We start from the raw sequence: 15,265 nt of genomic DNA on the forward strand, positions 1-15,265 counted from the left end.
AAGAAAGAAAGAAAGAAAGAAAGAAAGAAAGAAAGAAAGAAAGAAAGAAAGAAAGAAAGAAAGAAAGAAGGAAGGAAATGGAGCTGGCAGAATCTTGAATGGATTAAAAATTATATGTTACAATTAAAATCTAAACAACTATACAAAAAGGTGGATGAATTGTTCATACTGATACTATTAGGTATATTTCCCAAGAATTTTAATGCCAAAGGATAAGTCATACTTATATAAACAAACTAAATCACAGAAGCACTCTCATAGCAAAAAATATAAACAAAATGGATGTCCACTAATTAGAGAATGAAAATCTTTTATATCTTCACTTTAACCTCTTGCACTCTTCAAGTACTAATTTTAAAAAATTTTTCAATAAAATTTCCCTAAACAAATTGTGGTATATGAATGTAAGAAATGAAAAGGAATTGAGGAAAAAACATAAGCCTTTTATACACAACCATAACAATGTAAACCATAGTAAAAAGTAACAGAACTCTGAACTATAATAATTTCAGGCCTAGAATTTGATACTGAAATATAAATTTTTTTTAAACAGAGGTAGAAACTATTGATATGGAATGGCTGGTTAACTTTTTTAAAGTGCTTTTCTTTATAAGGAAGAGTTTCACCTGGAAAGAGGGAACTGAGGAGAAATGAATGTAGTATTAAAAAAAAGAGAGGAAATCAATTTTTTAAAATATCACCTTGGGGACAGCTAGGTAGCACAGTGAATAAATTGAGTGCCAGGCCTAGAATCTGGAAGACCCGAGTTCAAACAAGTATGCCCTCAGACATTCCTAGTTGTGTGACCATCAGCAAGTGACTTAATCCCAACTGCCCGGCCCTTAGCATTCTTCTGCATTGGAACCAATACCTTGTATTGATTCTAAGACAGAAAGTAAGAATGAGATGGGACATGGGACAGGGGACAGAGAAGGGGAGATGGGAGGGAGGAAGGGAAAGAGATACCACTTTGATATAAAATAAGGGTAAAAATTTAAGGTTACGATTTCCCTCTCTGTTAAAGAATTTTACCTAAATGTATACTAGCCACTTTTGGGGAAGGGAGAGGAAACAGGACCCAACACAATGGGGATGAAGTCTTAGATTTGATGATCACATAATCCTTAATTACAGTCCTCTAGCAGGCTTTCAAAATCTTTCAAATAGAGAGAGAATGAGAGTGCTTATTATTAGCCTTTTTTTTTTAATCTAGCTTACTTTTTGTTCAAATCATTCCTTTACAACTTAAGTCCTTACTCTGTTATATAAAAAGACTCCTAATTCCCACAGGATGCATTAGTTCTTCCACCAAAAAAAAAATTAAATTAAAAAATTACCTTTCTTTCAAAACAGACTACCCATTTAATCTTTCCTCTACAATCAAGGAATAGGTAGATACTAAACCTATTACTTTACTGGTATAAGGAACTGACAGATGATGAAACTCCTACCAATTCAAGCTGGCAACCCTCTTCCAAGGGGAGGTAAAACTTACAGGTCAATTCCACAAAGAAAAAGAAACTATAAATATAAATGATCCTAATAATTATGGATCAGTTACCTTACACCTTAGTTTTAAGTATAAAATAAAGAGGCTTCTCGGCCCCATCCAGTTCTGCCTATAGATTTTTATACAGACTAGAGCAAGCATTTCACCACTCCTAAAATATAGACCCCTATTTACTACTAAACAAAAAAATGAAGTTGCTGCAGGTGGTTTCCATGAGGAAAAGAAAGCTCATAACATACTTGATAGGTTCTGTTCTGTTTTAAAACTAGGTTTTAAAGGAAAGCCCTATAAGTTACACAGTCCCACATGAATTACAATCCTAAATCCTATGAACCCCAAACATCCAGTACCTAACAAATACGTACATTTATATTTGATATCAGTATAGGAAAAACTAAAAAAAATTTTAATGAGAAAGCTCACAGATATGTTTTTGGAGCAAATGTGACTCACTTTGAAAATGATGTTCCTGATTCAGAAAGCAATAGATTCCTTACAATTTACCTCTCTTTGACCAAATTATTCAAGATAAGGTCTAAATATGTAGTGGGAGTTATCACTACCTACTTTTCTCAAGACTGAACAGAGAATTTAATAAAATAATAAAATCTTATATAAATTCATCCTTATCCATCATCCACACAGATCACCTAAGCCAGAACTTGAGAATTGTAGTCCTTCAAGATTGTTGTTAAGGATTAAATGATATTTGGAAAGTGCTTAGCATATTGTCTTGCACAGTAAGAATTATATGTTAGATATTATTACTAGGTACACCTATGATTTCTTAAGTTATGATAAAAAGAGGATTTATGATACTCTTTTAGACTCTAATCTATTGATGAAAAGCATTAATTATATATAACCTTTAAAAAAAGTACAAATGTGTAAATTAGCATGCCATCAATTACAATAACTAATTGTCCTATGTTAATATTTTATATCCCCCAAACCAAAAACTGCAATCAGAAAGCACCACCCCAAACTGCACATGAGTCTGTAATGAATTTTACTTCAAGTTCAGCCTTAAAATTACTATAGGTCCTAATAACTAACATCTTGTACACTTATATTTCAGAAATTGGAGACATGAAATATTTTTTCTAACAAATCTCCAAATACACACTTGTGGAACAAGCATTGGGAAATCATTAAGAAAATGTGCATGTTGTGTATTCACCAGTAATATTTTTTAATTTATGAAGATTTGTTTCTTTTAGATTTACAATTTTTCAAAAAACCAAGCCACATCAGGATTATTTCCATCTAATTTCCAAGGACTCTTCTAGGAAATGACTGAGCTAGTAGTTAATAATCATTGGCATGTAAATTAGGTCAGTCTATCAAGCATTACCCTCTTATAAAAGGCCAACTGCTTCTTCCAAGTTATCCACATCCCATTCATGAAAACAATGTGATACTTATTCTTCTGCTAGTTAGAAGAAAGTTATTATAGTTATTATTTTTTCTAGCAAGAAGGTGGCAGTAGCTTCAAGAATAGTAAGGTATGCTAAAGGATCACGCTACTGCAGATACAAATAACATGGAGAATAGGTTTTGAACAACGATACATGTATAACCCAGTGGAACTGCTCGTTGGATTCTGGAGGAGGGAGGAAAGAGCTGGGGAGAAGAGGGTATTGTATCAAGAATCATGGAATCATGGAAAAATAGTCTAAATAAAAAAAATGTTTTAAATAGTAAGGTATTAGTATATTCAATAAATGCCTATGAACAAAACATTTTTTCTTGTTATTTTCAATACCTTTTTTTTTTTTTTAAAGCAAGCTTTAAAGATTTTGGAAAAAATCACTGGCAAGTCAATTCCATTGAAGTTCTTAAAGGATTAAATAAACAATTCCTTCCAAAACTAGTGTCAATTATGTGATGAAAATTGTGCTGACAGTCCTTTAAAAATCAATCTCCTTTCCTTATTACTTTGATTTGTTTTTAGAAAGATTTTGAAAGAATTAATCAGAAAGTCAAAGAAATAAATGTCCACTATAAATCAAAATATTTTTTGTGGCAGCAGAGTACTAAAAATAGATTCACAAAATCTATTAGGAAAAAAATTTTTTAATCCTTATCTTCTGTCTTAAAAATACATTTTGGTTGAAGAGTGGGGGAGTAAGGGCTGGGTAACTCGTTAAGTGATTTGCTGAGTGTCACACAGCTGGAGAGTGTCAAAGGAGGTCCTCCCATCTCTAAGCCTGGCTCTCTACTCACTGAGCCACCAATCTGCTGCAGGAATGATAAAAAACAGACAAACAAAAAACCTACTTGATACATACAGTGAAAAAATATTGTTCACTAAGAAATGACAGATGAATTGAAAGAAACTTGAGAAGATCTGTAAGACTAATATAAAATGTAAAGCATAAACAAAAGAATACAATACAACATAATGACAACAATGTCAAAGAAAAGATGAAGCTGATGAGTAAATTGAAAAACTGAAAAAATACCCTAAGAATAGATGAAGGATACTTTCCTGATGGCAGAGGGAGGGATTAATCAGAACATCTGAAAATCAGACAAGTTCTCTCCAAATTTTTTTCTTAATTGTCTTTGTCACAAGGGGAGGATTCAGGGTCAAATGACAGCTATAAAGAAAAATGACTTTTAAAAAATCAAAATGACTAAATCAAAAATATGGGAATATTTTAAAAGAAAAAAATAATTTAAAAGCATTCAAAAGCATTTAAAATTAGCTCAGTGTATAAGGCTGGTTGCCTGCCTTCAAGGAGCTTGCATCACAATGGGAAGACAACATTTACTAGGGAGAATAGGGACTGAGTCTCTAAAGAAACAAAGGACTGATTTTATGGAGCAGAAGAGTAGGTATAGCTTGAGGGACAGCTAATTCAAAGACACAAAGATGGGAGATAGAGTATACTGTAAGCACTAAGTAAGGCAGTATGGCTAGAGCATATGGTGAGAGTAGAGGGGAATAATATATAAAAAATATTATAAATATAGGAAGGGGCATTAAGTAAGATCAAGAACATTTTATTAGAGATTATTCTAAGTGCTGGAAAGGCAAAAAATAGTTCCTGATCTCGAAGTTAAAATCTAATGAGGGTGACAATGGGAAAGAAACGGTACAAATGAAAGATAGGAAAATTTAACAATAATCTCAGAGGAGAAGGTACTATTAAGGAGGTTTAGGAAAGGCTTCTTATAGAAAGTGTCACTTTAGCCAAAATTTAAAAAGAAGCCAAATGACAGAGATGAGGAGAGAAAGAATTCCTGTCAGGGGGGGATAGTCAGTGAAAATACCCACATTTTGAGATGGAGTGTGCTAATATATTGGCCAGGAAGCCAATATCACTTGGCCACAGAGTACTGGGGATAGATGGGGAGGATATAAAGTATGAAGATTCCAAATTATGGAGGTCTTAAAAGGAGGTAATAAGGAAGTCAATGGGATTTACTGAGTTCGAGATGGGTGAGATGGCCAGACTTACGCTTTAAGATCAATTTGACTAGAGAATGAACTGGAGTAGGGAAAGATGAAGCAAAAAGTAAAGAAAGTGCCTAAGGGGCAGATACCCAAGGTTAGTGGGTATGACATGGATAAAGAATTTATATCCCAAACAGGAGTTTATATTTGATCCCAGAAATAATAGGGAATCACTGGAGTATGAATGAGAGGAGAAAATCTGAGGCAGGGAGGTGAAATAGGAGGCTATACTGCAATAGTTCAGGCAATAGTGACTGGACTGAACACGAGTTGTTAATTGTGAGAGAAAAGAGGAAACTGAGATGTCATTATGAAAATAGTAACAAGATTTGGGAAATGACATAAAGGGTTATTGGTAAAGGTTGAGCTTGATAATGAGATTATTAACCTTTAAAAAAAAAAAAAAGCATTGGAAAAGGTTGATTTAAAATCTCAAATAGATTCCCCAATTTTAAATGGTTAACAAGACCCAACCATGAGTTAGAATCACTTTTCCTCTTTCAAGTTTTAACCAGCATACCCATCCAATGCTGTTAAAGGACTGCCAACAAAAATGCCAACTATAACGAAGTGGACAAATATCCACTAAAATAATTAATGTTAAACTGGCAATTTAATTTGCCAAAGCTAGGAAAATATTTCAAGAATGATTTATTGCTCAACTACAAACAAAATAATAGTTAACAATAACTTTCTAGAGTATTTGGGTTTTTAGTAATTTTAAAGTAGTTGTACAAATTAAACTCCAGATGAACAACCCTCAAAAATCACTAACTTTGCCTATGGACTTTATCATTAACAACCCTAATCCACTAATGAAAACAAGGGTTTAATTCTAAGAATACTTTTAAATAAACGTTACTTTTCTTTAAAAGTTACTATTCTTTAAAAAGATTCTAATTTTTTTAATACATCTGTATTTTTCCCAATAACTACCCCCTGCCCCTGCCCCATCCTTCTTCCTTGTTACAAAAAATTTAAGTAAAAGCAACCAAAATGACCACATCTGACAATATATGCAAACATTCTATACACACAGTTCATACTACCATCTCTCTGAGGAAAATGTATTTCATCATCAGTCCTTTGGAAACAATTTCATTCTTTGTCTAGACCTTTTAAAAACATGCACACACCGATGAAAAAAGGACTAAGATCTTGTAATAAGTTAATGATAAAGTCCATAGGCAAGGCTAATATAAAAATGTGAACTACCATAATTAACTCATTTAAAACAAAGCCAATCTTCATGAACATACTATTTACCTTAAACTTTTCTTGCCTATTTATGCCAATAAACAGAAAATCAAATATTCACAAATTTGGGGAACACACATATCCTCACCACTCATAATGACACAAAGGCAAATAATATGGGACTACCACATATTTATCAAATGTGGTATTATATTGTTTTGTTTTTTTTATTTCTTTTTGGGCAGTTATGACCCAAAAGCAAGGTATAGACACACACAGATACATAGACAGAGACAAAGACAGAATAAGATATAGGTGTGGGCAAATTACCACCTACGAGTTTAGTCCAAGTTCAAACAATTAGGGACATGTAAGAAATAAAATTAGAACTCTGGTCCTTATTTCTCATAAAGTTTATTAGTATTTCTTGGACAAAAGGATTTGCCATCCCTCACCCCACCTCAAATTTCTTCATCTCTTTAAAAAAAAAAAAATGAGTGTAGGGGTATAGGAGGATGTTAAGACCAAAAACAGCATGTGAGCAGCACAAGAGAGGGAGGATTAGATCTGGAGTCAGGAAGACCTGAAATCTGGACCCAAATACTTACTAGCTATGTCACTCTGGGCAAGTCTCTTAACCCTCTTTGCCTTTGTGAGGTCATCTGTAAAATGAGCTGGAGAGGGGAATGGCAAACTATTCCAGTATTTTTGCCAAGAAAACCCCAAATGGGGATCATGAAGAGTCAGACAACCAAAATATCTAAACAAGAAACACACACCTGTTGTATATAATACATACACATGTATTAAAACCAGACTTCAAGAGCTCTCAGTATATCCAATTTACCATTTGTACCTAAGAGCACAGAAGGAGATAAAAGAGTCTTTTAGAAAAGCTCAAATGATTTTTTGTCTTTTTGTCTTTATTTTTTTCCTAATTAAAAGAATAGTTAAAAGATCTCTAGCTCTAGTTTTCTAAGTTCTAGAGACTAGAATGAATGAAAAATCCTGGTACCAAGCACTTTTGAAACCCTTCCTTGTTCTGAATCCTTCAATTCCTTTAGAAATTTCAAATACCAGAAAACCTGGTTATTTGAACAAAAGAATATTAACTGTTAAAAAAATATGTACATAAAACTTATTTTAAATAAAATACTTCTTCATAGTTTTTGTTAAGGAAATGTTTGACTTAAGTATTTATCAAGTACCTACTTGGCCAGATACTGTGCTATGTGCTGGGGATACAAATCCCCTGCTGCTGCTCTCCATGAGCTTCCACTCCACTGGGACCTCAAAAGGGATATAACAAGTTTCTGAAATTTTAAACTATGTGGAGCAAACTTCAAATTGGTTTCCAGAGTTGTTAATGTGTATCCACATTTAATCCCCATCTTTATGAAAGGTGTAACATTTTAAAGGACACTTTTTCAAGCACCTTAAAGAAAGGTTACTGTGTCTATCTTAAGGTAGAACTGTTCAATTACAATCAAATACTATCTCCATGTTGCTGTAATGAAGATGGAGTTGTCAACATCAGTGGAGTCAAACTCAAATAGAACTAAGTGCCACTAAAACCATATATGAGAATCCTTGGAGGCTGCATATAGCATTAGAAAACTATATTATTAACATTACTTGTTTTGTTGTATTTTTATTTATTTTGTTAAATACTTTCCAATTTGGCACTCAAGATTAAGAACTGTGTTTGCCACTCTAGTCTATACCAAAGAGCAGTTTACAGTTACAATCACCTTTAAAACCAACTAGTAAAATTGAGAAGTAAAGCTCAGGTAACAAGTTAAGATACAAATAAGCAGTCGTTTACCTAATACCTCAATGAGGTCAAACTTAGGAAATACAATTATTACATGTAAATGTGCTGCAACTACTTAAAATAACAAAAACAAAAAACACTCACCATTGTAATTACAATGGCCAAGCTAGGTTCCCCAAGAAGTAAAAAAACTTCTTGGCAAAAGTGGCAAAATACAGGTGTGGAATATTGCAAGTAATGCCAAACTTAGCTGGTGTGTTGGCTAATTTTGTTCAACTGCTTCTTCCCCACCCCCTTTTCATTCTTTATTCCAAGAGATGTCTAAATTCTGAATAGGGAAAAGGAAGAGTATATCTAAAGACTAATGTAAAAACAAGATACCATTAAATAAAAAGGTCTGATGAAAAGCAGAAGCAAAACTTAAAATGACTTGCCCAAGGTGATACAGTTAAGTAACTAAATTTAAGATCCAAACCCCATACTTCCTCCTCCTCCTCTTGTAGTCCAACAACTGACTTACTTTAATTTACCCAGATTTTTAGGCTGTAGACAACTTAATTATTGGAAATAACACATGCCAGTTATTGAGCAATTTACAATATTTGCAAAGCTCTTTTCTAGCAAAGCCAGGTAGGTAAAAAGTAGTATTTCTATAATTCAGATGAGGAAACCAGTTGAGACATCTCCACGGTCCCCTGAAGTTTAATGAAACAAAAAATTTGAACCCAAGTCTCTCAGACTTCAAAGTCCAGGGTTTTTTTCTAATGTCTCCTCTGAAAACACTCCATTAATCGAAGAAGTGCTCAGTAGTTGACCTCTCAAGTTAAAAGGTTTTCATTATTTTTTTTTAAACCCTTACCTTCCGTCTTAAAGAGTCAATACTGTGTATTGGCTCCAAGGCAGAAGAGTGGTATGGGTAGGCAATGGGGGTCAAGTGACTTGCCCAGGGTCACACAGCTGTGAAGTGTCTGAGGCCAGATTTGAACTTAGGACCTCCTGTCTCTAGATCTGATTCTCAATTCACTGAGCTACCCAGCTGCCCCCTTTCATTATTTTAAAGCCTCAAACAAATGCAAGTTCAAGGAACCTATTTAGAACATTACCAAATATAAAAACACATTCTAAATTTTCTTATATTTTCTAACTAAAAAGAAATCCCCAAACACTTCAAAAGTAGCAGGATATTTTTCTTTTCCTAAAAGTTCAAATTCCAATGTTACCACACCATACCAACTACATCTCACATACCTCCTCCTCTTCCCCAAACCCTGTAATTTTGAGCTGAAGGAAAAAAAAGGCTTCCTCTACCTATAAAGCCATTAGAGAAAGCAAGGAAACTTGCATCAACATGTACACATAGCAAACGACTAAGTTATTAATGGCATATATACTTGTAACCCTTTTTTCTACCTCAACTCTGCTTTAATTTAGTCCTTAAAAAGTCAACTCAATGACAGTATAAATCTTAAGAGGTTACTAAACCTGCTGATTTAGTCATACAATTCATCCTTTAAGTTACTCGGAATTTTCTTGTCTTTTTTTTAAACCCTTACTTTCTGTCTTAGAATCAATACTAAGTATTCATTCCAAGGGAGGAGACTAGTAAGTGCTAGGCAAATGGGGTTATATGACTTGCCCAGGGTTGGAAGTGTCTTGAGGCCAAATTTGAAACTAGGACCTCCCATTTCCAGACAGGCTTGGCTTCTATTTACTGAGCTAACCATCTAGCTGCTCCGTGGAATTTTTTTCTATTCACTGTTCCAACACCAAAGGACAAAGTTTCACAATGGAGCATATTTCAATAAGCAAAGAAAATTAAAGATAGTGAAAACTATTTTCAAAATAAAAATAAGAAGTACCAAGTCCAAAAGCATAGATTATTAAACATACAGATTACTTGCCAAATGCACTGAGAAAGGAAGTGACTTTACAGCTGTCTAAATAACCACAAAATATTAAAACACTTAAGTTCAATATAAATTACATCTGATGTGGGACTCCTTCCTCCTCCAACATATCTCATTTGTTTGCCTAGAACCATTTATACTTCATGTAAGCCAGCTGGTGTCTCAATTTGAAAGCCTGCATCAATGTCTGATACACAATCCCAGAGCTATCCCTAAGCTGCAATTTCCAATAAGTGGCAAATTTCCAACTGATATAATAAGTTTTTAAGAAAGAATTTTAATTTTAACCAATCCATTTGCCAAACTCCTAAGGAATCTAACACTTAAAACGGGAACAATAGTAACAGTAATATCTCTTAAGTCTTATTAATAAGACCTTCTCCCTTGAATCTTACATGGCACTATTTTGCAACAAATGCTTTTATGTAATATTGTACATTACAATTATCTCTCATATTCACCTACTCATTCTAAGTACCATGAGGGTAGGAACTTTATCTCTTCAACTTCTAAACACTATGTTCTCTGCACACTAAGGCTTAATAAATGGTGAATGAATAAAAATGTTATATCCACAACTAGACTTGGAATACTACTAATGCTAGAAGGAACTTTGGAGATCTAGTGGCTTACTCCAGCACCTTCATTTTACAGAAAAGGAAATTGATACCTAGGATGATTTTTTTTTTGCCCAGGGTCCCGGGGCAAATATTAGATTGGCAAGGATGGGACTCAAAACTAAAGTCTTCCTATTCTTAAGGCCAATAGTACTCTCTTCTCTTCCACCCCTCAATCCTGAGTTCTAGTCCTAGTTTTATCAATAACTACAGTCCCTCAATTTCCTTATCTGTAAAAGGAGGCTGTTGAAATGAGTTAATCTCCAGGATCCCTTCTAGCTCCAAAGTTACTCAATTCCCACATGATTTCAAGAGTCTGGTACAATTCTTAGGAAAATAAAAATTTTAATGATACCCAAAATAGACTGGCAACCAAGAGTGATGTACATTCTGACTCTTCATGAGTTCATGTGAGGCTTTTTTGGCAAAGATCAGTGGTCTGCCATTCCCTTCTCCACTTCATTTTATAGATGAGGAAACTGAGGCAAATAGGGCTAAGTGACTTTCCCCATGAGCAACTTAGTGAGTATCAGAGGCCAGATTTGCTCTCAGCTTTTCCTGACTCGGAGCCTGATGTTCTATCCACTGTGCCACCTAGATACCCCTTTTCATTCACTACATTGTATTTTTTGTTCTATAAGTTGTACAAAATTCTTGTGACCATGGGGAAGTCACTAATTAAACCCTTTTCACAGTTTCATTTGTGAAGACCAAATAAAAATATGTAAAGTACTTTGCAAACCTCAACTGTAACTTTAAATGTAAACTTTAACATATTTTTTTATTTTAAAGTTTTAAAAACTATTTCTCTTCTTGGAAATTTTAATCACAATCCCCCTAGCTAAGTGGACGGTCATTTAAAATACTATATGCCAAGCTCTAACACTTTATATAGTAGCCTGATATGTTGAAAAGCTAAGAATGGGAATCATACTAAATCTGAAGAGGAGAAAAAAAACATACCATGAGAGCTCTCAAGAGGCAACTCTGGTAATAGGTTAAGTTACTAAGATGAGAATGAATTACTTCTTGAGATACTTCCAGAAGGACAAACTTTAACATATGACTAAACTAAATTCTTTTGGTCTCAAAATTTTGTTCAATTAGCCAACTATGAAAAATTCTGTGTGTAAATCCTAGGGATAACATCAGAAAAAGTTAACTGAGGAACAATATGAGAAAGTGGTCAGAAAACTAAAAAATTAATTTTAGTATTCTAATTATTCAAGCTGTTATAAGACAAACCCTAAGATGTATTCTAGTACTTCCTATGTCAAAGTCAAAAAAAGAATCACATCATAATCTGCAATTATAGGTTTCTTTAATGTTTTGCCTTTCTTTAGAACTTTTGCTTCTATAGAGTTGTTTCCATATTGTCTGCTTCCACATTAGATTGTAAGCTCCTAGAGAGTAAGACTCCTTTCATAAGACTGCACTTTTGCTAGCACTTAGTTTAATGCCTGGTACATAATAGACATTTTAAATAAATGTTTATTCACTGACTTCTTAACCTAAGATTTGACCTCATTTAAGGAGTACTTGGACACACAAGTATTTCTAAGAAATACACCCTAAAGAAAAAGAAACATTGTTTTCTAGACACATACGTTTGTCTTTGTCATTAAACTTAAAAGGGGGCAGCTTTTCAATAGCTGGTGTGTAATACTGATGCTCTCATTATGACAGTAGTGCACAACCATAAAGAGTAGGAAGCTGTTCAAAACTACTGTAGTACACAGAATCTTGCTAATGATATACCTAAAATTAACTCCAATATAATTTATGAAACTTATGACATCTCAACCCATTCCACTTAAAGATAAGCTATTTCAGCTGGCTGGTATGTTTTTGTTAATCTGGTTAATTTACCACTTTAACAAGAAAAAAAAAGTCAATCACTTAGTTCAAATTTCAGAACATAAGGAAAATTCTGATCAAACTCTTCAGGTAGATGTCAGTAAGAATTACTTCAAAAATATTGGGTACTCCTTGATGAAAAGAGTAAGCTGAATCCATATAACTAAATCAATCCAAATTTGTGGACAGATTCTAATATCAATATAATGAAATAATTCTGAATTAAGTTCTAAGAAAAAAAAAGTTATAGATACACGAGGTCAACAGTCCCATATGTTTAATATAATTTGCCTTTACCAAATTTAGACTTCGGGGACAAATGCTATATAGTTCTTAACTTCCAAATGTTTTCCCTTTGACATTGGAATTTATTGAATTAAGAGACAACTGTTTTTCAAATGTACCTGCATTAATTATGTGTGCAGTATAGATTCTTCCGGTTGATTTTCATTTAACACTATCTCATTAAAAATGTTTAAACCTAAAAGGCATTTAAAAAACTTGCAATCATATTCCTTGCTATAAGACTAAAGTATCCAATTGACAATCTTTTTGCCAAAAATTAAGAGCCATAAATCCAGGATCATTATTATCCCACAGAAAGCAATTATAATTCAGGTTAAACATTTTGGAAACATCGCTGAATCAAAACCCATTAATTCTACATTCAAAAGCTATTTGTATATGATGAATTAATTTCAAATACTACACAAACTAAATAAAAAGGTTTTTTTTTGGTGGGATATATTTTGAATCTTCTATGAAATTTGAGGCTATCTTTAAAATACCTTAAATGCAATCTTAATATGAAAAGGAAAAAAAAAAGAATTAGGACAATCAAGCAAGAATGGAAGTTACTGCATTCACATCAGGCCTTCCCCAAAGGTTTGCTACTCGGGCAATAATTGGGTATTTGGTTAATCCATTCTATAAAAAGGATTGGTGACCATTCCTCAGTCACCACAAACCAGTCAGTCAGTAGTAGCAAATGCTTTATATCAAAGGCCAATACACAAAACCTTTGCAAGCAAGCTACATACAAAGGATGGAAGCAGATTTACACCTCAGTCCCACAAAAGCCTATTCGATGATAATGGTGTGACAAGCGAACTGGAGCTTTCAAAGTACATACAAGAAGGGGGCATAGGAACCCGGCACACATAAAGCAGCCAAAAAGCATTCCACCCCACCCCCCACCCTCCGTCACTTTCAGTAGTTTCGAAACCAAACACGAAAATATCCTAAGGCGCTTGGGGTAGATTCCTTTCTTACTCAACACCCAGGTTGCATTCCCCAACACCTTTTGGCCAGATAAGTCTTTTCCTCATCCAAGCTATTAATTACCGAACTCAAGCTAATATTTTACATACAAATACATTCTCCAGAAAAACTTTGGAGTGGCTCAAGGTCTTAAAGTCGGTGTATCTTTCAGTGCCCTCAAAGAGCATTGTCTTTGTTGCTGAACCTGCCATATAAGAAATAGATTTCGCCTCAGCAGAATTGGCGTTTCTGTGGGTGATTGATACCAGACCCGCCTAGCTCCCTAGGGTCATCTACCCCCAGTCCTCACCCCCACACCACGAAAACTGGCCCAGTCCGAGCTAGAGGTGTTGCCTCCTGGGCTCGGGCCGGTCAATCCCAGTCAATAAATGATCGGGGGGCGGAGGCGGGGGTTTCCAAAGGGGCCTCAAGTTTCCCCAGGTTGGGGGGTGGGGGAGGGATAGTATCTTTCGGAGTCATTTCCACCACGGTTGTTTCTACTCTACTTAAAAACACCTCGATTCCAGTCCCTGGCTCTAAGAAACCTGATCTCCCCCTTCCCACTCCTCCCATGGCCCCTTTAGTCTCTCCCTTCTTACTCCCGCACACCCCCCTCTCTAAACGGCCAATTCTATTGTGTCTCGGTTTCTAGGACGCCGATTTTTTAAAAAGCCCCGCCTCCCCCCCCCAACCCACGACCCCTAATACTCTACCATAATTCAGGGGACTTTATACAGGGTTGGGAGGAAAGCAAGACACCCCATCCCCCATACCCGCCATCTCCTTCCTCCCGACCGGCCCCCTCCCCCAGCAGGCCGGCAAGTAGAATGGAAGCTCCCTGAGGGCCGGCGTGGTCCCCCAATCTAAGCAGTGTCCCCGAGCCTGGCTCAGCACACAGCAGGAACCCAATGTTTGCCGCAGAGGACCGGAGTCAAGGAGGGGGGTTCCCCTCCCCCAATGAATAAAGGGGCCCCAGAACCCACCTGTAGTGAGGCGAGAGGAGACCTCGCCGAAGGGGGACGGCTCCATCCGGAGGTATTTCTGCGGCGAGGCGGCGGCGGCCGAAAAGGAGGCAGCGGTGGCGGCGGCCGACGACGACGGGGAGGCGGCGGCCGAGGCGGGCGCCGACAATGGCGCACATCGCCGCCGCTTGGGGGACGCCGGGCTCAGCAACGGGTCGAAATCCAGAGTCCTTTTCAAAGTGGCTCCGCACGCCATGACCGGGGCCGGAAGGGAACCGGGCGCGGGCGAGCGGGGGAGGGGAGCCGGCGACCCCCTAGGGCCGGACGGCTGAGAGGAGCAGCCGACGCGGACCACGCCGCCGCCGCCTCGGCGGGAGCAGCGGTGGCTGCACGGACCGGCGCTAGGCGGGAGGGGAGGGGGACCGGGGTGACGAGAGCCGGCGGCGTCCGGGGTGGGGTGGGGGTCCTTCTGGGGGCCTGCCTTCCTGCCTGCCTGCCTTCCTTCCTGCTCAGCTCCCGCTCTCCCGGGAGCTTCTGACCCGGTCCCCGCCCTAGCTCGAGTCTTTCCGCCTGGTTCAATGGGCCCCTCTCTCAGCCTGCCAGTCTCCCTTCGGGCCCTGCGAAGTATAAAGCCGGGACGCGACTCTCGCCGGGTAGGGCCGGGTGCGGTGGGGCTAGGACAAATGCCAGGGGGGATGGCTGGGAGGAGGCGGCAGCG

General features: G+C 36.8%; 1 protein-coding gene across 1 annotated transcript in view; it reads right to left on the minus strand.

The window, feature by feature from the left end:
* Positions 1-15,243, minus strand: part of AKIRIN2 (akirin 2) — a 30,787-nt gene extending 15,544 nt beyond the window's left edge. The window contains exon 1 of the mRNA XM_044676372.1: positions 14,569-15,243. Within this exon, the coding sequence (XP_044532307.1) occupies positions 14,569-14,803 (235 nt within the window). The 5' untranslated portion in view covers positions 14,804-15,243. The remainder of the gene's footprint in view (positions 1-14,568) is intronic.
* Positions 15,244-15,265: the final 22 nt, after the last annotated feature.

This window comes from Gracilinanus agilis, chromosome 4 (genome assembly GCF_016433145.1).
Source record: "Gracilinanus agilis isolate LMUSP501 chromosome 4, AgileGrace, whole genome shotgun sequence".
NCBI classification, from domain to species: domain Eukaryota; kingdom Metazoa; phylum Chordata; class Mammalia; order Didelphimorphia; family Didelphidae; genus Gracilinanus; species Gracilinanus agilis.